This window comes from Amphiura filiformis, chromosome 13 (genome assembly GCF_039555335.1).
Source record: "Amphiura filiformis chromosome 13, Afil_fr2py, whole genome shotgun sequence".
NCBI lineage: Eukaryota > Metazoa > Echinodermata > Ophiuroidea > Amphilepidida > Amphiuridae > Amphiura > Amphiura filiformis.
Window position 1 is genome coordinate 57,751,373 of NC_092640.1, and position 26,856 is coordinate 57,778,228.

A 26,856-nucleotide genomic window follows, 5' to 3' on the forward strand; every position below is an offset into this window, starting at 1 on the left:
TATCTTCACATCAGGGGAAAAATCATTTATTTTGTACAATTCAAATGTAGCCTCCTGCAGATACTTTCACATGCAAGATGATTAAAAAAATACACAATGTTGATATCAGTGTGTCTCAACTATGCATGCTGCTTAATATGGAAGGCAAAATAGCCTACCTGCACATTATTTTGCCATGTGCCAGGCAAGCGTTGATTTAATGTTTGTTTGCACTCTGCATGGAATGTGATCATGCACTTCATGTAAGTACTGTATGCATAAACCTTTGTGCCAGAGACATACTATTTTAGTCTCTATGCATGACAAGCCAATATGACAGGTTTACCATAGCCTTAGGTGTGGGGTTATTTGGAGTCCATACACTCTAATATGTGACACGATCTGGTCCTTTGGGGCCAAAGGCCACAAATTTGAAATTGAGATAAAGGCAAAAATATGGAGTAAAAAAAAAATAAAATCATAAGAAAATACACATCACAAAACCTCAAAACTTCAGAATCAAGCATGCTAGACCTTTGGTGTTTTCAGTATATGATAGCCCAATGTTAGTATAAGGTATAATAATTAGCAACTCAATTTTTAAAAATACCTCAACAGATCGTGTCACATATAACATCTTTTGGATAAACAAAGTTATAAGGATTTCTGCATGAGGACCTTCAGGTAGCAGGGTTTTTGACCCACCACGTAGCTTGTGACTACTTAATTATCTGGTGGGATAATAAAAACCTTTCTTCAATATACGTATGTGCCTCATATAGCATGGCACTGTCATTATCAGAGTATGAAACTATACACCAAGATGTAAAATTGGTTCTTAAAAGCCATAATGTATGATTGTACAATATGAAATTGTTTGTTTTTTTCCTTCAAAAACCTGAATTTTTGCACATTTGTAATGATTACACATGTTGCAAGTTACACAGAATCTGCCAAATCATTGTTCTTGTAAATCAATAGGGCAATTTCAGACATATATGTAATGTCATATTCAGACATTAAGTCTCCCATAGAACTCAATGGTAAACAGCCGAAATAGCCAGTGGGGTTTCTTTCACTCTACCTCCTTATTTCTGCTTAAAATGGACAGAACCACTTCCTGACAGTTAGTACTAATAATATTTCACCATTTTGGGTAAGAAAAACAAAATCAAAATTATGGCTTTAATACCAAATTACAGCAAAATCATCCTTAGGGGGGTAGGTATGGAAATTGTGTGAACCTTTTTGCTTTAATAAATAAATGAAAATACAATTGTCTGAAAATGACTTGTTTATGGGGACTGAGGTATGTCCCCACAGCCTTGTTAGGACTCCATAGGCAGTGGATGTCCTCACAGAACAAGTTAATTAGCATTATCTTTTTAGCTAGAAATTTGATTTAAAGATATTAAAAGACAACAGTACTAATTATGATTACAAATCACCACAATATAAATTCATTTTTAAACAAAAAGATTTGACCATATTGCTTCTATACCGGTATTAGAAACATTCTTGCATGATTTTAAAACTGACAAAAGAAGATAATTAGAAGTTTAAGCCATTTAGGAAAGGTTTGTCTCAGCTATACCATTTTTTAACCTGGTGTGGTAGTGATACCAGTGTGCACTTCATTGGGTGCAGCTTCACTTAAGGCACTGGTGCACACATGCATGCGATTAAAGACGCCATATAGATGCACCCATGAAACAGCTGCCTCAACTTGCCGACGTCACTGCCACATAAGAGTGAAATACGGTAGTTTTCATAGCCTTCACTTCAATCCTTATTTTATTTCCTTCACTCACTCTTGGCTGAGACTGATTATATTTGATATATTAGTCAATTTATTGGCTTGGCTTGTGCATCTTGTATGGTCTCAGTGTTTGTTTCTAAATGATGACAATGTGTGTCCTTATGGACCAACCGTACTTAACAAACAACATCAATTAGCTGCTGGGTCTATGAGATATGCATGAGTTAAGCATTCATTGCATTGTACACGTAAGCATTTGTATATGCCGTAGAAGTGATGATGTAACAGGATTAACTACCATAGCAACAGATGAATACAATTTTTGAATATATCGCTCTGCACTACAACGTTCACACGGTACCTATGCATTGAACCATAGATGTCAAAGAACAGGGATAAAGACTTGGATTGTAATTTTATAGCATATTCATATCATGCTGATTGCTGATGATCATTCGCACCTGCAAGATTAGTATCTTTGAAAGAGTGGTATTGTATTCAATCTATAATTGCAGACATACACAGGTGATAAGTGCAACTGCTGTTGGAGCTGGGCAATAATATATATTCTAAAATCGCAAAAATTATTGCATTTATCTATTGCTATGGTAGTTAATCCCACTTCTACAGCGAATTGGGAATATACAATGTACTGAGTGTATTCAACTATGGTAATCACTGCCCGTTATTAGAGAATAAGTATGTCTGCCACTGAGTCATGTACAGTGATCACAAAACCACACTTCGTTCACAATCATTACTTACTCACAATTCACAAAATATTTCAGTGTAGAATATCAATGGATTGTCTATTTTTGGGAAATTTTCATGCAATCCCTCCCCTAAATTTACTGAACTTTTAAGATGGCATTAGGCGACAAAAAAAACCACCCGATCTAAAAACTGGTAAATGGTAAATGGGATGATGGGACTGCTGGGGATTGCTACACCACCTCCACAGCGAGTCTGTCACCTTCTTATAAAGCCGGTACTCATTTGTACACCTGGGTGGGGAGAGGCAATAGTGGTGAAGGGCTATGCCTGAGTGTATAACATGTTGACGCCACATGCCATAACCTTGAGCTACTCATGAGTACGATTTGAAGTCCTAGACCACTGCGCCACCCTGCCCCTTGGACCGCTGTGCCCCTTAGCCCCTGTGATAAGTGCATGTGATATGCATGAGGTGGTGATGGATGATTATTTTGTGCCCTTTTTACATGCAATTATGTAAACAATGTTTGAAATAAGTGCCCTGTTAAGCGCCCACCCAATATAACTTTGTTAAGTGCCTTGGGAGGATAATGGAACAAATGAGGTACATGCCATTAATTTCACATCTTTGCACAAGTGTCTTTTACTCTACTTAGACTCCATTGCATTATGTCTACCAGATTACATTCTATATATTTACATGACATAACATAGCAATTGAGTTGTCACTATAATTGACATCATGATATAACTAAAAATAAGGGTTTTTTACATACAATCTTCATTTTTTCCCAGCTGTATATATATCATCACATTTAGGAGCAACAGGTACATTTTGATGTTATTTTTATCATAATTGTAGTCTGTTTAATTTGCAAGAGCATCAAATAAAATAGAAATAGTTGTTTTTGTTTAATTGTTCTGGTTTTTGCTTGATATCATGACTCATGGTGCTTCATCCTCTCACAAATGTTCTACCATCTTTGAAAAAGTCATTGGAACACTTGGCACACCTTATAGAAATTCTTTGCACAAGTTTTTCATGACCTGACCACAGAAATAATGTATATTGTGTTTGGAGTAAACAGGACATCTACAATAATGATGTACTCTATCCCCTCTCCCCATCAATCAATGTTGGAACACATTGGAAAACTGCTGAAGACATTGGCATTTCCCAACATTGCATGGGGAGAGTGAGTGAGTTTTCTGTTCTGCACGAAAGAGTCCCAGGACTTTTTTCCAGGATTGTAGGTCTATACTCCCATTCTGCAATGTCCAAATTTGTGTGTGACATGATCGAGTCCATTCAAACAAAAGTCGGAAAACTGAGTTACTATCACCACTAACTTGCTCAGTACCCAAGCCTACTGATAGGCATAAAAAAACCAAACGTGGCAGCTAAATTATGAGCTTTTTATATGCTTTTGCCCATATTTCAATTTCATTATTGCCTACTTTGGTATGATTAGATCAGATAGTATGACATACAAAATTCTGCATTGTGTTATGCAAAATCCCTCATATTGGATCATTGTTTTGGATGGAGACCAGAATAGTGTACCACTGGCAGTTTTTGGACAACACCCAAAATCAAAATATAATTTTGTGTCTTAAAGCACACATGCTACACAAATGTGCGCATATAGGGCTTAGCGTGCACGAGGTGTACAACACATGAGCACACTAAGGTTTGCCAGGTGCATGGCGAAATAATCTGGTGGCATACTAGTTTCCTGGCCAGGGAAAGCAAACAGAGTCCACTCATTTATTCTCAGAATAAAAATAACTTTCTGAAACACATTTCATGTGTAACTTATTATAATTTATATATATATCTTTGTATTATAAAAGTCCTGATCTTAAAGGATTCTCTATATTTTGCCTAAAAGCTTCCAAGAACTCTGCTGCCATAATGCCATCCACTACCCTTGTGTCAGTTGACATGGTAACAGTTGCCACGGTATCTGGTTTGCCGCCATCTACAGATGGAACAAGACGTGATCCGCCGATGGCTATGATGGCGCTTTGCGGTGGGTTGACGATAGCGGTGAAGTGTGAGATGCCAAACATGCCTAGATTTGAAACACTGTAACAAAGTAAAAGGACAAGATATGAATAAAAAAAGAGGAAACACAGGAAAAAGTCACAGGATAATGATAAGTCACTAGTGACATTAGCACTACATCATACAAAAGCATAAAACAAATAAATAGCAGTATGTCATGGTCAAGGGAAATCTCTGGGGAAATCCATGCAGTTGCAATGCTTACATCATACAAAAGCAGGCATTACAATTAACCTCGCAATATGCGCGTTTCAAATCAACTACTGGGCATTTCTTTTAGGGGTGTTTAAGTGTGAAGAAGTTGTGCACTACAGTCAATTGTCCATATTCTGGTATGCGCCAGTAATCATCGATTGCTTAGAAGAGGCAAAGTCTCTGCCCCTTCCACACGCCAATGACCAAATTTGTCAAAGTCCCTGTTTTGTTGTCATGAGTCATGACTGTTGATTTGCGAATCAGCATGACTGTTTATCATTTCTGCATTCATGCCCGTGCATGCTCAACTACAGCACATAATTCTGAAGATTTCAATACTGTACAATGTATATGCTGCAGAATTTATGTTATACATTTGTTGACGCTGGTGTTTCGTGAGTGTTGTTTTCCAGTGCCCTGAAGCAACGTTACAAATTCCTTAAGCATTGTGGGACTCTTTTGGCAGTTTTGGGCATGTTGAACTCTGACCTATTATTAATCTTTTCTGTAAATTTTTGCCAAGAGTGTATTTTAAAGCCTACATAGTGTATTTACTGCATTGAAACGCACTTGTCTCTGATTGACTCCTGAGGCGATCTGCTGCTGCCGAGTGGAAATTTATTAATGGACTTCGCCGTGCGCATTTTTAGCTCCGACTTTGCAACATTGTGGTAGGTACATGCTCTTCCAAAGGTTTACAGCAACATATTATATAGACGGTGTATTTATTTTTACCTGAAGCTTCCTCCTTGAAATTCTTGTGGCTTTAACCTGCCTTCTCTTGCTCTTTCTACTAACTCCTGCAAAACACAAAATGTCAAATACCCATTATAAACTAAAGCTGAATTTATACTTGATCGCTGAGCGATTGCAATGCACCGCTTTTGGAAAGCGATGGGCAATCACTGAATTTTGAGATGAATCGCTTTTACATTTACCGTACTGACTTCGAGTATAGTCCCATCCCATTTTTTTTTTTTTTTTTTTGGTTTTTTAAGTTATTTATTTTTTTGGCTTTGGAGTGTCCCTGGACCTAGAGCTAAATGCTAGGATCATTCATGGTTGATTAAAAAAAAAATTGTAGGCCTATGTGTTTTGAATAAATGTGTACTGTCATACTCTATTTTGAAATCATTAATAGAGTATACAAGAGTACAAATTTATTCAAAACACATAGGCCTAACCTTTTTCATTTTTTTTTTCAAAATTTGGGGTGGGGCTTTACTCGAAGGTGGGACTATACTCGCGTCAGTACGGCATACTAATCAGGTGATCGCGATTGCAGAACATCCATTGCTGTCAATAATTATTGCTTTGAATTAATTCATCTCCAAAGTTAATGATCGAGTCAGGTAAATCAATTAGCAAAATAATAGATCCAGTTGCTATGAAATGATTGATCAATGCATTAATGTGTCGAGCGACAACGCTCAGGAGTTGAGATTTCTTCAACTCGCAAAAGCGATATTGCCTCAGCGATTTGTATGGATTGATCGGCTTGATGCTCTGAAGACAGAAGTAAACATTATGCATGTGTGAGAATCACTTTTCTGCAAAAGCGATCAAGTATAAATTCATCTTTATTCTCAGCACTGAAGCAGCCAGATGTGAAAATAGGGATGCAAGTGGGTAACAGATCTTATTACCTGAAAATTGACCTGGCTCTTGGACAGGTCCTGAAAAGATTTTTAAACAGTTTCTTCACATTTTGTAACTGATTCAAAACAAGAATGAAGTGACACAGCAGAGAAATATCCCAATGCACACCTATTCAGTATTTTTTATCAAGCTGAATTAGGTCTATACTTGTTTTAAAAATACCTTAAGGGTACACAACATATTGTTGGTCGAAGCAGCCAAAAAAAAATCAATTTTTATTGTTTAAATCAATATATTATTGAAAAATAACACTTTTGATGTTTTGCAAAAGTTCGTTCTACAAATCATATACTTTGAAAACGTGCTTGATTTATTGTTGTGAATGAGTTATATACGTTTTACAAAAGTGTTGTTGTTTCAGCCCTCTTTACAACATAACTCAAGAACCACAGGACCTACAAAAGTATATCCGTGATATTTGAATTCTTCTACACGCTTGCTATGAAATGATCCATGCAATTTTTGCCAAAGCTCACTACCAGCACTGCGAACTACCGAAACGCAACAGTTTAATATACATGTAGTTGCTAACCTTAAAGCCATATTATAACATTTGCTGAGGAGAACGCCCTCAAAAAATGTTTAAAATCAGGTTTTTATACAATTGTAATGTAAACGGAGCTCAAAAAGAAACTTATAATATCTTGAAATCCTGTCCATCAAATTGAACCAAAATTACACACAGATTTACTTCAATATTCTACTCTTAACACATGTCAGTAACCAAGCAGTTATCCAACTGACACAACAGTAAATGCACTGACATGGAACAGCTTCCTGGACCACATTCACAGCCCAGCCCTGTTTCATGAAAAAAGTGTATGAAAAGCAGAAAGCAGCACCGTTTTATCATCTGTGCAAGGATCTTGTGTGCATTCTCACAGATTTTTTGTCCTGGGTGCCAAATGTTGGGCTGTGAAAGTGAAGGAAGTCCAGGAAGCTGTCCCATGACAGTGCATTTTGCTGTTGTGTCAGTTGGACAACTGCTTGGTTACTGACATGTGTTTTGAGTAGAGTATTAAGGTAATCCTGTGTGTAATTTTGGTTCATTTTGATTGACAGTATTTTAAGATATGACCTTGTGATTCACAAGTTGTAAAAATTATAAGTTTCTTTTTGAGCTCAGTTTACTTTAGTAAACAAAGATTCTCTCCAAAAATCAAGACCGTCATTTTATTATTACGATAGAAATATTAGTCGAACGTGTATGCGATGTCAACACCCCCCTACTTACACGGCGTGTGGGACACACACACACACACATGCGAGAGGATCGTACTATATTACAACCGCCGGAGTAACATGCACTGGCGCTAGTAGTAAATTCCAATTTTCTTTGCTTTACCTCACTTGTTCGGCTCAAAATTAAAAGGGGACATATCTTACAGTAAATGCTAATACTAAACTATTTTTTAAAAGAAATGTTATAATATGGCTGTAATGAAAACAATACTCCTTTCCACAGAGTGTATTAGCACAAGCATTTTTCTTGGCTTAATGTCGCCTTTGGCCTCACTGGTTAAGATTGTGTTACAAATCAACAAACTAAATAAAGTCATGTAGGTCATACCTTTCAGACACTATATAATACTATTAGTCATTTCTCATAAGGTACTGAAAACTAACTTACCTTGACTGTTTTTGAGATGTTTACCAAGCCCCTTTTATTTACATGTGTCAATATTGGTGTGATGAGTCCTCTATCAGTTGCTACGGCAACAGAGATGTCTATGTCTTCAAATAGTTTGATTCCATCCACCCAGGCAGCATTTACCTCGGGATGCTCCTAGAGGGTCAAATCAAAATAAAATTAACAAATAAATACTATCAATGCACACACTTAAATTGGTAATAAACAGAATTTTACAAATTGGGTGACAGTTAAGAAAAACCAGCATAAAGTTGCTAAATATGTTTGTTCGTTTTTAAATAGAGGTCAGCCCTTGGAAAAAATTAAACCCAAAACTACCTAAAGCTAAAATAATAGTTTCTCGATCATGAGAGCTCAATTGGCACACAATGACAATTGCGCCGAGCGTACACACGCTTGTAAAGGTTGCCGTACCGCGCTATTTCTTGTGCGTGCATAAATGAACGAGCTATCGTGTTATTCCATTAAAATTATGACATTACGCATTGCACACAGTACATTCATTCTCTCATGATCGAGAAACTATTATTTTAGCTATAGTTCTAGGTGTGTAGGGGTGTGTAACCAGTATGCCCTCATGAGCCCACCCCTCTCTGGGCGGATGCTGGTGCATCTACTAGAATTTCGCCATTCTCGACCTGCACGGTTCTTGACGCAAAGCGTCGGCCGCAATGCCTCCACCTTGACGCCCATCATTTTAACAGGTGCAATTTCACTTGACGTCAAAATGACCTTAACATTATTTGCCTCAATAAGGTAGCTGTTCCCACAAAATTTCATGAAGCTGCAGCAGTCTATGGTGAATTTGACCCCAGATGACCCTGAATGACCCCAAAATGACCTTGACATTTTTATTTTTGCCTTGTTTCAGTGGTCGTCCCAACAAAATTTCATGAACCTGCAACAATATATGACGATTTGACCCCAGATGACCCCAAATGACCTCACAATGACCTTGCGATTATGTACATTTTGCGCTGAAAAGCAAATCAGGTCAAAAACCTCTGGCTGTGCTACTCTCCACCAAGTTTCATCACTGTAACTCTGATAATCTGTGCACCAAGGTTATTTTGCTTGATATGCATAAATTATGCAAATTAGATAATTAATTACCATATTTTTTTTTAATTTGGAGACCACCAATTGCCACCCCTCCACCAAATTGTATCCCAATACGCCTTACCAGTTCCGAGAAATTGCACACGCAAGCTCGGACGGACAGACAGATGGACGGACGGACAACCAGGAAACATAATACCTCCAGTGGAGGCATAAAAATGACACAAAAAGATATCTCATGTACACAAAAATTAGACTAAGATTGTCATTTTGTGGAAAATCATAGACGCTTCAAAATCATGACTTACATCACACACCTGCAAAGAGGGCAGAGGATAATGCATATTACACAAGACAATACCCCATGCTTGATCATGTCTTTCTTGTTACACATGGCAACTCCGTGTGATACTGAAGACAGGGTTGGCGATTTTTTTTATTTAAAAAAAACCAAATTTTAATCCGATTTATTTGAATTTTTTTATTTAAATCTATTTTTTTTATTCCAAGAACTGCTATACCCCATGATAAAGTCAAAAGAGACCAGTGGAATGCTAAACATATGCACAATCCTATCAGGTATTTACAAAAAATCAAAAGGTGTTTTCAGATGTGAAAATTTCAAAGAAAAAATTGAGTAAAATTATGGGAAAAAAACCTGTTGAATTCTGCACCTTGAAAATTATTTTTTTAGCAATAGATAAAATGACATCATAGAGGTATTGAATTGTATCCAAAAGGTGTAGAAGCATTACAAATAAAGTAAAACAGTCAATTCAAGAAAGAAATTAACTTAAATTTATCAAAAATGGTAAAAACTGAAAAAATCTATGATTTAAACAAAATCATTTGATTTAAATCGTGATTTAAATCATTATTTAAATCAATTGATTTTTAAATCGCGCCAACCCTGACTGCAGAGGTACCATTTAAGGTTACACGAAGAAACGTATAAAAAACGTATAAAAGACGTATAAAGTTGTTCTCTAAAACCGCGTTTTCTCAGCAATCAAATATCGCAGTGAGTCAAATGTTGGTGCATGGATGTATCTTTACATTATTTTTTTTTTTTTTTACACATTTTTAGAATCCGTTTGAAAATCCTTCGTTTAAATCATTTTTACGCACCATGTTCACAAGATCAAAAAGCGTTCCATGCAGTTTTTTTCAAATGTTCGCTCCGTATAAAACCACACCGAGTGATTGTTTTCTCCTTTTTGTATTGTACTACAAATCGACCAAAGAAATAATGTTGCCATGGGGAAGAACCAAATACAGTACCGATTAAATTTTATTAGCCCGTTTTTGGGAACAATTTTCGAGAATCTTGTACCACAAAACACTGTTATGTTACATTATCGATATCTGTATTGTGGAACGTTAATTTTGATTTCTAACTGCCTACATTATTTCTCAAATGTCTGTCGCTTACTTTACCATTTGAATTTCACTCCAAATTTAAGCTACTTTTGCAAAAAACAAGGTTTTTCGCCATCGATACCTCCGACATTTACAGCGGTAATGAGCTTGTTTATCATAAGAGCCTGTTATGCACTATTCCATAATAGTCAGTTTGAGATCGATCAATTTCATGTATCCCCCAGTGGCTCAATCGGTTAGCGCGCCAGGCTCACGTTCGACTATATAATACTATAGTTTTGAGCTGGTAAACTTTGGTACGTGTTCGAGTCCCTATGTGGTCCATTCCATTTATTTTATTTTATTTTTCTCTCACTTTTTTTCTTTTTTCTTGTTCGTTTCTTTCTTTCTGACTGCAGCGATTGATTGTTTTTGCCCGGTTTTTTTTTCATTATATAATTCAGGAATTTTTAGGCTATACTAGTCTAATAGGCGCGGCGCGCGGCCTATGAATATATTTTTACAAATTAGTTTATAACAATATATTAGTTGTTGGTTTTGTTATTGTTGTTGTAGTTATTGTTATAGGCCTATATATTGCATAATCAGGGTACAAATAGGCCTACTATGCCTATTATAGCCTATAGAAGCATCGATTTATTTCACGACAGATAGGCCTATCAACCAGGATAATTTTGAAAATTGAAAATTTAGAAAATCCAAAGGAAAATTACCGAAAACGGCTGCACACAATCAACCCCCCCCCCATCAGCCCATATGGTCCTATCATGGTCGCCCCCTCCCTATCCCTGCAATATAGGGCCTATAGGATGACTCACGAGCAGCGGTTTGTCCGTGGCCCTAGTTCAGATTGATACACTATTATGCGCATGAGTTCATTCTTTTCTGCATGGCTGTTTCCATTATTAACTTACGCCCCTCTGGAATCAAGCCTTGAAAATCAATTGTATTTAACCTTAACATGTGAGCGTTCAGGAAATTATTTCATGCTCCAGGTTTAATCAGAATGAATTGATTTGACAAGGTCTATTACATGCCTGAGTCTGATAACACACTGTAAGATCTTCACTTACCTTGAGTGAAGTTGCAGCTGCTTTGATGATGAAATCATTGACAGATAATTTGATGCCCCTTTCTTTGAATTGTTTCCTTAACTTGTTAACTTGGTTCATCTTGACCTCAACAGTGCAATAAGCATGTGGTACAAAGAACTGGAAACACAAATATCAAACAAACAAAATGTCAGCACACAATAATAGTATAACAGTCAGAGAGGAGAAAGAAACAGAGTGCGTACAACCAGTTAAAGTCCCCGTGTATTGTATGATGTAAGTTTTCGCATATTCATGAGGGCTGATTGTTCGCTCGTGCAGTGTCTAACAATCACGCCAGCGTTGCGTGCCTTCGCGTATACACGATAGAGTGTTGCATACGCGATAGACCGTGAAAATACGCGATAATTGCATAGCAGTCTCGCCTGTTGCATTTCATGGAACAATAGGCCCTCATTATCGGGTGATGCTGAGACCTGGTACAAGTTAGCAGACCTACTATACTAAGTACTTTAGAGAAATGTCTTGAAAAAATTTGCCACATTTCTGTAATTGATTGTAATACCAATAATCGCCTGTAAGCATTATAAAGAAATTGAAACTTTTCATGATTTACAGATAAAATTATATGATCAATAAAATGTTTGATCATTAAAATTTCAACTTTTGATTAATAAATTATCTAATACTAATGAATGATTTTTTGAGTTCAGCAATGAAATCATGTGTCTTTTGCTTACCATTGATTCTGTTAGTCTTTTGGCAATAATTCTTCGAACACTTGAAATTTCTATATCTTTATGTTCTTGCTGAAAAAGAAAAGAAAATACATTATAACAGTATGTTAGAAATCAGGAATGTTGCAAGATCAGTTTTCCATTAGGTATTCAAACATGTTTCACCGTTGTTCATCACCATTTAACAATGATGCGCCAAGCATCGTCTGCATGCTTTACTTGCGAACTAAAGCGAAGTAAACCACACTCTGATAAACCACACCGGACGGAGTTGTTAAGCGGTGATGAACAGCGGTGAAACATGATTGAATCCCTTTCAACAACAAAATCAAGCTGAAGATCGTCAAATTCACATGACTATTTCATGAAGAAAGTCCAGTTTAGTCATTGCCACTCAACATTACAAGAATGTTTGACGAAGCTTACACATCATACGCTAGAACATAGAAACATTCAATCATTACAAACTAATATAATAAGATAAAATAAGATCAAATTAATGATGATTAATTGTTATTCTTAATATATCAATATACAGGGTAAAGAAGAATCATGCATCGCACAGCAGCACAATTAAATATGAACTTACAAGTGGAAACATAAGAAGAAAGCTAATCATGTGAGGCGAAAATATACACTGAGAACTGAAAGTTGTTGTGGAGAACAGAAAATGGAATAGCAAATGACCTATAAAGACGTCGGTCTATATCAGGGTTAGAAATAAACAGGAGCCAGGGACAATTTGGACCCTGCTGAGCCTGTAAATGCCCCTGGTTCCCATGAAAATCTTCATAAACAGTGAGCAACTTTTTAATAAAAATTGCCCATGCTACTAAGGCACAATCATCTTCAGAACAGCATAATATTTTTACTTTGCATTTGCTGCAGGTTGATGTGAAATTGACCTGGTTCAAGACAAGTACAAACACAAGAACCATTTGTAATTTTCAAAAGAAGTTATTTCAACTCCTGTCTATATGTACTGGCCATAACATTTTGAGAACATTTCATCTTCTGATTCAAACTCTGGGTTATGTAATAATGCAGCTGACATGCAGGGATGTGACATAAAGCTCAAAGGTACCTACCTCAATAACAGTAAGAATAGGTTCCACAAATGGACTTGATGGTTGGCCCACCAATGGTTCAATATGCACAGGTTCTGATGCCTCTGGTGGTATCTGTCTTTGTGGTGGTGGCTCAGGTGCGGCCTCAACTTCAGCTGCCAGTGGTGACTCCAAATAGTGTAACACATCTCTGAAATTAACAATCACAAAATGTGCATGGTTACATTCAATAAATTACTGTACAGATATCTCAAGCTGCTAGTGTTTAGAGTTGATGTCCGATATTGATACTTGGCGATTTTGAAATGAGTAACATTTTTGGAGCCATTTGGGGATAAAATTCTGCTTGGTAAATTCCTGTTAGTGATATAGTCACTCTTATGATGTAATCACTGTCTATATCACCATGTGAATATCTATGTACTCCATATCATCGGGTTTGGGAAAAGATTAAAAAGCATTGAACCTTAAAGTATCAATGATCTCTTCCTAATTGCTCAGTAGAATGTACTGCTGCATGGAATCAATGAGCTCCTCAACAATTGCTCATAACACCTGTACATCTACAACCAAATGAATGTGGAATGAATTAAAGTGCTATTCATTTTGTTCTCAACAGTTGCCCGTACCCCGACAGCAGCTCCCATGCGTGTACTAAGTGCTTTGTTTTAAGGCCCTGTATCAGTGTGCAAACGATAACCAGCCAAGTCAAGTCAGCTGCTTGCAACAAAGCTTTCATCTGTTGGTTTCCAGTTGACCAACAAGAGTTATGTCACTCAAAGCAATCTCCATATATCCTGCAGTGCACTATTTTAGAAGTACTCCTACCTGCAAGATTGCTCCAAGATAGAGTAAATGACCTCCTGGAACAGTTACCTATAATTGAAGAGCATATTACCATTTGAACCATGTTAAGTCCACAAACACATGTTTCTGATTTACCTGTGTGATATTGCAATGGGTTGTGATGCTATAGGTATTATAATTTCAGTTGGATGCACCATAGCAAAGCAAACAGTGGATAGATGCACAGTAACAATACAGTGTAAGGCCTTTGGTTCCCAATGAGAACAATAGTCTACATATTGTTATACAGCATTGTTATGGTAAATAATGACTTGTTAATGGTACAACTCATTGTTGCTAATGTCAAACTTGTCAAAGTAATTGTGATTGTATCACACAAGTAAATGAGAAACAAGTATTTGTGGATTTAACATGGTTTGGAAATAAGCTCATCAATTATAAATACCCCTTTTATTGAAAATAATAGTGCCCATGGGCAGTAATCAGAGACAGCACTGTAAGCAAAATTTCATATTTTTGGTCAGCAAGTAATAAAATAGCCGAGTTGAAGCTAAATAGTAATATTACAACTAACCCTTTCAGAATTCTACCATGTGGTCCAGAAGGTGGAATACTAGCTGGGTCTAATCCATGCTGTTCTATTAGTTGCCTAACTGCTGGTGACAAAGGTTCACTGTAAGATAATTATGTTTAGTAAAAATCAGAATATAATTGAAGAGTACAGATGCAAAAAGTAATATATCCATTTTTCTCTAGTTGAGATATTATACAAATATTGACTGCTATGAGAGGCATGGTTAAAATTATAGGCCCAGAAAGAGGGACATTGAGACCAAAACCTTGTACATGTAAACAAACCTGGTACCAACAAATTCAATGACTTGAGGTGTGCAATACTTTCAGAATTCAGAGAAGGCTTTGCAGGTCTGAATTTATCACAATAGACTAAAGAGAATGCTATAGCAAAATTTTCAAGTGAAATTTGCATCATTTTCTGCTGTTCTTAAACTAAAATTTGCCATCACTGAAATTTTCAGAAAGCAGAACTGTGTCTCTCTTTTTCACTTTGGTAAACCCCAAATGAGGGACAGTCCCTCAAAATGAGGGACATTTGGCAGGTCTGGTGCTGTTTTGATCATAGTTTCAAAAATATACATTGGATTTGGCATATTTCATTTTACCTTGGAGTTCATCGTATGTAAATTGGTTTAACATGCCCACATAAAACATGTATACAAGTATAAAATGTTCTCAAAGGAAGAGGGTCATAAAAATCAACGCAAAAATATAAAAAAGCTTAATAAAACATGGCTACCATGTACTGTATGCTTGATCACACTAGAATTTGGTTTCTGATTTTTCGACAGTTACAATTCAGATTACATCCGATCATACCCCCCCCCCTAAGATTTATCAGAACTAAAAATCAAGTGGGCACTATAATCGGCTGATTACGGTAAAAAAAAATACAAGGATAAGCCATTAAAATTGTCATTAGGTATATTTGAAATGACACTTTTTGGCCAAAAATGAGGAAAATAGCAGTATTGACAAAGTTAAAGCCCCACTCAAAGCTAATTTCTCTAATTAAGTAGAGAAATTACAGATTCATGTCAAATGTCTTATGTTGTCTTTTGGTTTTTGGGTTATCTACTAGCAGGCTATGTTAGCACATCTATAACACTAAAGTTTGTTCGGATTATATAAGGCTTTTGTTACTGCACGTGTCAATAAAGTCCCAACACACGCTCGCATAAATTCACATAAGAGCGTGCCAGTTACGCAAATTACGCAATGCACAACTAGCGTAAGCACTTCGCCCAACAGCGTGCATGCCATTCTATATCCATACACGGTGAGTCTTATTTTTCCTGACTTATATAAGCCGAACAAACTTCAGCAAAGGTGCCCAAATCTGTATTTTGATGATTTTTACGATCCTCCTGATGAGCAAATCACCAAAACCTTTTACTTTTAATCTCTCTAGATATGGACAAAAACAAAAAGAGGATCTAACTTGGCCTTTGACCTGATGACCACATAACACTGTCATTGCTAATGGCAAATTTATACATTACAAATTCTTAATACAATTCCCAATACCCTGACCAAATGGTGTTGATGGTGAGTCTCCTCTACCACTATATACACATTAATTCTTAATACAATTGCCTTACCTTGCCTTTCCTACTGCATGTCTCATACTTGAGTATTGTGTAGTATCTGACATGCCTTCTGGTATGTCTGCAGCTGGTGTTGATGGTGCATCCTCATCAGCTGGCATATCAACATCCTTGTAATCCTCACCTTCAGCAACCATCAGAGCTATCAGTGCATTGATTTTGATACCCTTGGTACCTTCAGGGACCTAACAGAAAAGATACACCACAATGCTCTCAGTCAGGGTTACAATTAGCAACTATTGTAGACTTTGAAAGATTATAAGAATCAACTTTGATTCATCATCATGCAAATAATTTTCCTGAGAATGTTTGGGAGAACCGATTTGTTGATATGTGCCAAAATTCTAATCATAGGCAATGAGTGTGTGAAATCTACATATGTACATGTAGACTACTATCCACGGTCTGATCAGTAGTATACTAATAGTTTTGGCCACGATACAATCCTCATCAGCTTCCATTGTTACCGGTGATTAATATTTCAACTATAATAAATGATAGAGTGAGCAATATTGGTACAACTTGACATTCTACCAAACATAACTTACAAGGATTTTGGCCAAGATGCCATCATCATCTGCCTCCATGACTACAGTAGATTTATCCGTTTCTATGTCACAGATGGCATCGCCTGCCTCAATAGGATCACCTGAAACACAACCGAGGGTTTTCAATTAAAATAAAATTATAAAAAAGACCTCTGTTTATGCCTTGAATGAAGAGACACCAATATCTAAGAAAGTGTCTCCTGGTCCATTGATTTGATACTGAGTCAGGGGTATCTATTGTCTATTCTTCCAGAAAATCTAAATTAATCCCTCCGGCTGCCGCGCTGTGGCCACATGCTTCCCCGGATCTTCCCCAATGTGAATCACAAAGAAATGGACCCAAAGAGGGACAATTTTATGCTTGTTGATATCTACATGTACCATACGTTTCCTTATTATTTCTTGTTCCCTCATTCCCTAACTGTTAGCTAAATCAGTGCCCTGTCCCATCAATTGGTAATAACACAGATTATACAGGTAGGGTAAGGGTTTATATTCCTCTTTAATGTTAAACAAAAATGGAGGCATGTACTGGAGAGGACACTCATTTTTTTATTTAATGCAAAATGCCAATTTTGCAAGAATCTACAGAATTGTAACATTTTGCACCAATTTTCACCATTCAACTTGCATGATGTTCCACACATATCATATTTTTATTGCAACGAGCACATTGCCATAGAATGGACATATACCTAATATTTCAAAGAATTAATTCAGAATAAAATGAAATGAGACTCCAAAATTGGGTTAAAAATGTACCTTTTGGCAATTTGTTTATACAAAAAATAGATGGCTGTAAAAATGCTCCTGTAGCTTGTAGTTTGTGGCACACTTAGAATAAAGTTAATAACGCAATAAGTTAACACTGCATTATCACCCCAATTCTAATTATATCAACCAGATATGATAAGCTATTTTTTTGAGAATGTGTCATTTATAATGAAATAGCCCATTGTCACAGTCAACTTTTTACCAGCTTATAAAATGCCTATTATAGTATTTTATGCCTTAAATTTCTCCACTGCCTTGAAAAATAACAAAGAACAATGTCCAGAATCATCAAACTAGAGTATAATTTGTTGCAAGCAAGCTTGTTAATTTATTATAGAAGTTTGGTGACTGCTAAGTTCCGTAATGTTTTCAGATGTATTTACAACAATCCAACGTCCATTTTACAATCTGCCAAATAGCCGACCGAGTCTACGTCGTGACTTTTAAGCTTCCAGCTAGTCAACTCCAGAAAAGTGCATGTCGCCCAACACTAGTGTTTTGTGAGCAGTCTATACTACTTTTTACTAGCTACAATTATATCACTGACTAGTGATTTTACATAACTGTTTTAAATTTGTGCAATGGTCAAAATATAATCACTAAGTGCAAGATGTAATTGTTCCATGCATCTTTAACTGTGTGATTATATTTTTACCATGACACGGTTAATGAATTTGTATATTACCTTCCTGCTTAAACCACTTTGCAATGGTGCCTTCTTCCATAGTTGGTGACAGAGCTGGCATCGTCAGCTTGATCGGATCAACACCTACAACAGACAAATTTAGGATTGGTTTACAAAATCTTGAATACAGGAATGACAATGCCTGATAGCAAATTTAGCAATTCAAACTTAACCGCTAAATGATCTGACTCATGGGCGTCAATCGTGGGGGGACATATCCCCTCCACATTTTGGGATGGTGGGGGCATAATATCAATTGTGTCACAGTTGTGAGAAAAGTTAGCGATATCTACCAATTCTACAGCATTTTTGAAGGAAAATTAGGATGATTGAACATATGGAAAAATAATTTATATTTATTTTGTGGTGAGGTAAAGTAACTGTTATTGATTGCAGAGGTTTTACATTTCATAATACCTCTGTAATGACATGCGGCAGGTAACACACTGCTTAGGCCCTATGGCTGATTTTTTTTTCATTATCAGCAACTCTGATATTCTTCAGAAAGTGATATATTGATATTATTGGATAGTTGATTTTTTTATTACTATCGATACATCAACGGCAAGGTCTTAGGGAGCCATATGTCTGCCCGGGCTACATTGTAATCTTATTTTAGACGGGTACATTTTTAATGGATTTTACAGATATGTGATAGCTCTAAACAGATGATTTTAAGGGTAGGCCTATATATATGAACTTGGGACTAATTCAAAGTGACATGTAATGGCCAAATCAAGACATATTTGAACCCAGTGACCCTTCCATGGGTATAGACAAGTTGTTTATATTCAAGGGTCAAATTTTGGTATAGATTGGACAGGTGGTTTCTGATTTCTGGCGCAGACTCTGATTTACAGTCCTTAGTATTAAATGCACCCAATTTAGAAATCGGATCTTTTTAGACTATTGTGCAAAAAACATCAGGTTGTATCAGGAAATTGTGGAATAGCAAGAAATCTGGTATTGATGACCCAATTGGTTACACCTTACCCTCTTCAAATTGGCTCAGATTTGGTTTATGGGGTACTAGCTCGCCTGAAAGAGCTTAAATTTCAAATTCTAGTCCTGTCATACAATGTACCTATGGTTTTAACACTAGTTATGGCATGCCCTTTTTTGGCGATTTTGGCCAAAACAAGCATGTCCGTCAATAATCAAAAGACGATCTATTGATATTGGTGTCTCTGGAAAGGTAATTACATCAGCAATCCAAATATTCCATTATTTTTAATGTGGGAGCAATTTGAATTTGGATGACCTTTTAACCTTTACTTTGACCTTGAATTTTACCTTGTGGACCACATGATCTTGAAACGAACTTAAGTGAAAATTATACCCCAAATTTTCAACGTATATTATTGAAAAATTATGAGATAAATATTTTTAGCTTGATTTCCAGCTCTTTTCAAAGTTGGCATACTTGACACACAAATGTGATTTTCCAATTGAAACACACAGGAAACCCTGAACTGTGGACTTTGCATACTGACTTTAAGTGCAAAGTTCAGCATTATCATTGCAGTTTACTGTGTCATGACTTACGCACGTCAACACAATTGATACAAATTTGTGCGAAACCTGGCAGGCCATTCGCCCTTGTTTTTAGCTGGATGCCATAGAATCCCAGGCAATTAAAAGTGCATTTCGTGATCCACAACCTCATCCCCCACTGTTCTCCAAATAGTTGAGATTTTTATACCTTACCACTGAAAACCCTCTGGCTACATAATGTTTATGTACCAAAAATTTCTTGCAGATTAATTTGTTTAGAAAAATATTGTCAAATTTGAATTTCGTTCTGGTATACCAGAATGAAATTAACAACACATTGTCTATGGAGCAATCTACATCTACAGAAATACTGGACAGGACCAATTGGTATAACGTCCAGATGTCCTCTTGACCTAGAGGGATGAGTGCAGATATCAGAACCGGGATGGTCCCCCTTCTCTTTTCGAATAGCTCTGCACTTTAACGTGCACAGGGTCAGGGATGATTCCTCCTGAACACGGGACCAACGGGAACGCCACGGCTTTATGTGACTTCCGAATCACAGACGTCGCACATACACTGCCTACATGTATATCTGCACAGTGCACACGTATGCTAAAGCAGTGTATGGGGGCGAGAAGAAATTCTTCAATTAAATTACTGAACTTAAAGGTCCGTAACCCTATCGACAGCATCATCCCCCCGATATTTTTCATTGTTGATGAGGTTTTGGTATCACATAATAGATACTATTTTTCTCATTACTATCCTGAAATTTGACGCCTAAGTCGATGTATTTCGGAGAAATCATGAAAACATCAGCCTTTACAGGCTACCAATTTATACTAAAAGTACGTCGGATTTCTGGGTAGGGAATTATGAATGAATAGTCTCCTCAACCGCTACTTTTGTTTCGCGTCATTCACATTCTGTGAAAAGAGCGAACCACACTAACTGCTGAGGAGACTCCCCGGGAGACTCCAGCTTTACGGCGGTAGTACCGTAAGATCTAAAAATTCCGTCATGAACGAAGCGGGCCAAATAGCTCAGTTGGTTGGCGCGTTATGTTTTACTCATTAGGTACCCGGTTCAATAACCATAAGTATTAGTTTTCTTTTTCCTCTCCATTTTTAACCAAAAGTTTTTTTACATTCATTTGAAATGTACATATTTCAAGAGGAAATATATTTTGTTTCCTTTTTTTTCTGAAATGGTACGAAAAAGAGTTAAAACAAAAAAATCCGTTCAATACGTGCATTTGCAGCATTGCCGTCAGGTCTGTTTTGTTCTCGTCGATAATGGCATGGCTATTGCCATCATTTATACACAAAAATCTATCATGAACGATATAAAGACAAAACTGGTTGTGGTTAATGGTAGGCCTATTATAATTATTAAAACTAGTGTCACAACTTAGTATCGGAACGCGTGTACTAGAGAGTGGAGCTTGATTGTCATGTCAGTGCACCACGCACGCACGGCACATGACAAAGGAAATTACGGCACATATTGTTGTTGCTTGCCTGCCCAGAATGCAATTCACGCATACCAAGGTATTGGATTGCGAATTTTGCTATTTACGCTGAAAATGCTCTCGTTTTTTCACGAAGCAGCATAAAGGGGACGATATTTGATATTATTATGTAGTTTTATAGACAATCCATATCCAAAACCATAGGGTTACCCCCTTTAATTGAAGGATTCCCGACCGATACATAGGAACTTTTTAGGAGGGAAGAGAATTTTTACCTAAGGCAAGCCCAAGGCTCGAACCCTCGCCAATCGTATCTCCCGGCCCGCAGCGCAACGCCTAAACCGCTCGGCCATCTCGCACTCACTGTAAATTGAGTGTACATAATACACATAATCACGCATAATACACATGTCACTTGTATGACCCACCCCATGACCCCCGGGGGTGGTGAGTCACTTTACAAAGGTGCGTCGGATTTACAAAAAATCAGCAGAGTCCCAACCCCAAAATTGGAGAATTCTCCCAATAGTGCGAATTCGCCAAATAGTGAGAAATGGTATTGCCCATCCATCTCTACACCAACTGTCAGTGCTTTGCTACAATTGGTAGTGATAGGTTGACTTCCGGTACAAGCGCTGTGGAAGAGATGGTACATGGATGACGGCAAAGACATCATCTTTAGTTGTCAATTTCTTGCCGTGACCACTGGTCAAAATCCATCAACATTCAACATCCACTCGTACATTGCACTAAAGCTACATTTTTAAGTACAATTAAGCTAAATAATATCCAAACATTGCTCGTTTAAGTTGATTTGAGTCATTGATCGCGATTTTTGAGGGGAAAATCAGGCAAATATCGGGCCAAAATTTTGCAGACACAGAATCTCGTATGTCGAATTTTCCGACTCGCATGCTTCTCAAACTTACAATAAAAATTGAAATAACTTACATTTTTACTGATAATCAAATAAAACTATATAAATAAATAAATAAATTTTAAGCTCTTTTTAACTGCAAATGAGTACATTTTTAAGGCATTTTTTGTTACTTTTTTTCATAACTTGAAAATGCATCGGCGAATTTTTTTCTCCATCGGTAGTCTTGGGCGTTTTGATCCACTCTTTACGATGCCGATGTTGCCAAAGTGCGATCACCTATCGTTAGCTACGAGCGTGTGTTTGAAATAAACAATTCGCACTATAGTGAGAATTTCTCACTATGGTGAGAAGGTGAATTCTCACTATTTGGAGAATTCGTACTATTGGGAGAATTCGCCAATTTTGGGGTTGGGACTCTACTGATTTAACTACACCATGACCCACATGTGCGTCTAAACAATGACGGACATTTGCCGACAATGACTGAGCCCCTCGTCAAAATTGTGACGCACATGTTAAGGATTATGACTGTCCTCATGACGCAAATTTGACTCACCATTTAGGTATTTTGACTGACACCTAACCATTGACGCACATACAATGTAGGTAAAGTGACTGACACTGACGCACCCCTCGGGGTATGTTGTGACGCACATATTGAGTAAATGACCGTACCCTGCATCACTAATTGGTTGGTAAATGACCCAACCATGACGCACATCCCCCGGGGGTCCTAGGGTGGGTCATACACATGATACAAGTGACATGTGTATAACTCTCAAGTCAAACACAAAATCGGAATCAACTGAAATTTTGGGAGTAAGCTTTTTTTGTGGATATCTACTGAAAAATGTCATAAAAAGAGGAAATCCTCCTTTAATAGTTTTAAGGCACAGTAGTAGTAGTATTGTCGTAGTTCCCTCCTTTCTACAGGAGCACCATCCGGGAAACGGATGTATAAAGTCTCTATAAAGTGTGTGTAAAGTCATCACAATTTAGTCTCATAGTCATAATAAGCAGTTTTAGTGTCACAGTTACATGTAGCTACAGAAGGATGAAAAGCTGAATACGGTACACATAGGGAAGTCATGCACCCAAAGCACCTAATGCAGTGATGAACAAGTTTCATGCAGATGGTAGATGATGAAGTGTACATGCACACGTGCAAAAAGCAATTGATGCAAGGGGGTAGGCTTGGGCATCGTCAGTCTTTTGCATATTGCATATCGCGGCCAAAAACATATCGCGATATCGCCATCTGACGATATTTTTATCCATACATGCATGGTCAGAAGTTCACTGTTATACGGGTGCAAAACGGCCCGGCAATAAGTGAAACAACAACTTGAACAAGAGTACAATTTAACAGGTACAAAACATACTTATTCAATCCACTGCCATCGTTCAAAACAGCTTCTTTATATCCAAAATGTTATTAAAACCAGTACACCTGCCATATTTGCAAGTGCAATCTACAGTACTTCCAAAATTTCACCACAAACACCGCCATTTATATTGTGCATGAACAGTTAATCGGCTGTGGACAGAAGCCGGATGGGAGACCAATTAGACTGCTGCCCTCATGAGTATTGAAAATTAAATCGACAGTCGACTGTGGACAGAAGCTGGATGGGAGACCCAATATAAGTATATCGCCTGTCACTTTTTCTACATATCGTCATCGCGATAAGGATTTAATATCGCGATATATCGCAGGGCGCGATATCGCCCAACGCTACAAGGGGGGGAAGGGGGATATGGAGGGAAGGGGAGTTTCCTGTCATGGTAGACAGGAAACAGGAGTTACATGCGAAGTCTAGATCACGCATGTAACCATACACATACAGATGTTAGTCGACAAGTGCCTTCAGCAGGCGCATTCTTGCTGTATGCAATTTGTGGCACCAGTTCCTGCTGATTGGTTCAATTTTGACGATGTTGAATGTTGGCAAATTTGATATCTGCGTTGAGGAGTCGATTACAATCTGGGTGGGGTACGATGAGTTACCATGATACAGCTTACACCCATCGAATGTGTGTCATCAGCCCTCAGATCGGCCCTCAGACACACACATACAGGCATAGAGTTCTGCAGTAGCATGTTTTGTTGACATTTTGTGTAATGTTTACATCCATGACAGTTCTAATACCATCATCAGACAACTCAAATACAAAGGATGTCAGTTGGCAATCTTAAGGCCAAGTAAAATAAAATACAAGTTTCTCGTCCCCGCCCGCCTCCTTTTTGGCCGCCGCCTCCTTTTGTTTACTATTTACTATTTAAAAAAAAAAAAAAAAAAAAAAAAAAAAAATTTTTTTTTTTTTTTTTTTTTGAAAAAGTTTTAAACTGTTTTACTACATGTATACAAACCCACCCCAAAATCGAACCTATATTTAACTTTTAAACTTAGTAAATGCATGAATATATTAATTGTTTCAATTACTTTATTAGCCTCATCTCATCTCATGGCAATTTTTTATGGTTTATTATAGGAAGGAGAAACCTTTCACATAATTTCTAAAAATACTCGAAAAATACATTCAAGTGCAAAAGCTTTTTTTTCTTCTGGGTAAGAATTTTTTTCTTACGTGCAACAGCTTTTTTCTTGCAGGTTAGAAATTTGATAAATAGGCCCATGCATGCATTTTGTATATGATGACCTAGTTATAAAATTTCTAACGTGCAATAAAAAAGCTGTTGCATGTAAGAAAAAAATTCTTACCCAGAAGAAAAAAGCTTTTGCGCTCGAATGTATTTTTTGGTATTTTTAGAATTTTAGAAAAAATTTCCAAAATAATATGAGGTTTCTCTTTTATTTTGTTAGTAATAAAAATAACAATTTCGAAGAATTGAGGCAAAATAAAAGTAATTATAAATTTAACACATTCATGCATTTTAAAACATTGAATTTAGGTCGATTTTCAGGTGAAATCAATTTCTCCCCTAATTCCATTTTGGGGGTAAGGGCAAGGGTTTTGGAATAGGTTAAAGGTTAGTTTGGCTTGGGTGGGTGTATATTTGGGGATGGGTTAGAGTTTGTGTAAGGGTAGGAAAACATTTTTAAAAATGTTTAAAAATTAAAAACAATATTCGGTATCGGTTTAAGTTCGGTATTGATTTCAAACCGATATAAACCAGGAAATTGGGTATATTGAATATGCATATTGTCAAGCTGAACAAATGTACATAATTTTCACTGTTTCTGAATTTTGAAACATGCTTACCAAGTGGACTAAAAATGATACAAATCATTTGTTTTGTCATACATTGCATCAGTATACTCAAATAGCACAATATCGGTGATTAAATATACATTGAACAGCCATATTTAGCACGGCGCCATCTTGGTAAAAATAGCAAAAAATTGAAAAATAGTAAATAGTAAAGCCCTGCCTCCTCCTTTTTTGAAAAAGTCCGGACGAGAAACTTGTTTCTTTTTTTACTTGGCCTAATGTTATGCAATCAAGTTTACAACACTATCACTCTTACAATGAGCAAAAAGTCACTCAGGTACGCAATTCAAGGACCAATATTGATTACCTGAAGTGGCCTACTGCAAATGACCAGATATAACCTTTCTCATTTTCATGTTATTTTGCAATAACAAAACCATGTTTTCCTTGATTTTGGTATGAAATTGAGCAAATAGAATTAATTGTCATGTCAATTTGGAGTTATTAGGGGCAACTAAAACTGACATAAGGTAAGTTTTATATGTTTGGAATCTGTATTGCCTATTCTGAAGGAATTATTGCCATGTAAACAAACTATCCCTTGGCCAATATGGACATGGTATACAGCTATTCAGTACACTGTTTTCCATGGGTGACTGTAGGACCCCATGGATTCGATCCATGTAGATACAGCTTTAACCATACTGCTTCTCCGTGATCTTCTGTGATGACTCCTTTCAGTTGATCAATATATGGTGCTCTTTGGGCATCTAGTGCAGAGCATGTTGTGAGAAAGTGCTCCCTGTTTTCGACACCATCGTCACACAGTCTGCATGTGCCGTCTACATCAAATTGATTGAATTTGGCTTTATTTGCTTGGAGTGTGTAAGTACCGGTGAGAATTCTGGCTTTGATGTTGGCTTTCTTTGTGTCCCAGGTACTCCTTGGTTGTACAGTGCTCCAAACCGGATGGGTGCAGCCTATGCTACACATTGAAATTTTAAGATATGTTGTATTCTTGGTTCCAGATCGGCAGCAAAGGCTTTGGGGAAGTAAGCTTACGAAAACCCGTGTTAACCTGTCGAATTCTGCACATTGTTACAAAAGTGGCTGTAAGAATCAAATTTTGCCATAACATTCGATTTTTATTACTCACCGCACAAGATAGCGGCTCGGTGAAGACATCTTGCGTGTGATTGCCCAAGAAAAGTTGGGTTAAGTTGTAGAATTCGTTGCAAAGATGCTCGCGTCCGCAGACATCCGAGTGCACGGATCGTCGCCATCTTCGCTGGATGTCAGCAGTTGCTGGTTCGTTTTCTATTTTAGTCCCTGGTTCTCCGTTGCCACTCTTTTCCCGGGATCCATATTGAAAAAAAAGTGTAAAATTAGCCTTTTTATGTGGGTAGAATATCAATATTTCTACTTCAACAAATTCCTTAAATTTCAAATGGACTTATTTTCAGTATTTGCTGTTCATGGGATTTTCTTCAGTAGGGATTTCTCTTCCTCTATTTTAG

The 26,856-nt window shown here is 37.1% G+C and overlaps 1 protein-coding gene across 1 annotated transcript; it reads right to left on the reverse strand.

Moving 5' to 3' along the window:
- On the reverse strand, positions 1-26,626 carry LOC140168568 (pyruvate dehydrogenase protein X component-like). The gene is made up of 11 exons (XM_072191967.1): positions 26,496-26,626; positions 18,318-18,401; positions 16,859-16,959; positions 16,305-16,495; positions 14,702-14,800; positions 13,342-13,510; positions 12,257-12,325; positions 11,538-11,675; positions 8,005-8,160; positions 5,451-5,515; positions 1-4,541 (listed from the first exon to the last, which is right to left on the reverse strand). The coding sequence occupies exons 1-11, from the start codon at positions 26,620-26,622 to the stop codon at positions 4,298-4,300; spliced, it is 1,443 nt and encodes a 480-aa protein (XP_072048068.1). The 5' UTR covers positions 26,623-26,626; the 3' UTR covers positions 1-4,297.
- Positions 26,627-26,856: the final 230 nt, after the last annotated feature.

What these genes read in the sequence shown, in the direction of transcription:
- LOC140168568 (XM_072191967.1), bottom strand. Translation starts at nt 26,622, where the DNA reads ATGGCGACGATCCGTGCACTCGGATGTCTGCGGACGCGAGCATCTTTG. An exon ending in CCGAGCCGCTATCTTGTGCG is followed by an intron (nt 18,402 to 26,495) that starts GTGAGTAATAAA and finishes TGTCTGTTGTAG; the next exon opens with GTGTTGATCCGATCAAGCTG. An exon ending in AAAGACTAACAGAATCAATG is followed by an intron (nt 11,676 to 12,256) that starts GTAAGCAAAAGA and finishes TTGTGTTTCCAG; the next exon opens with TTCTTTGTACCACATGCTTA.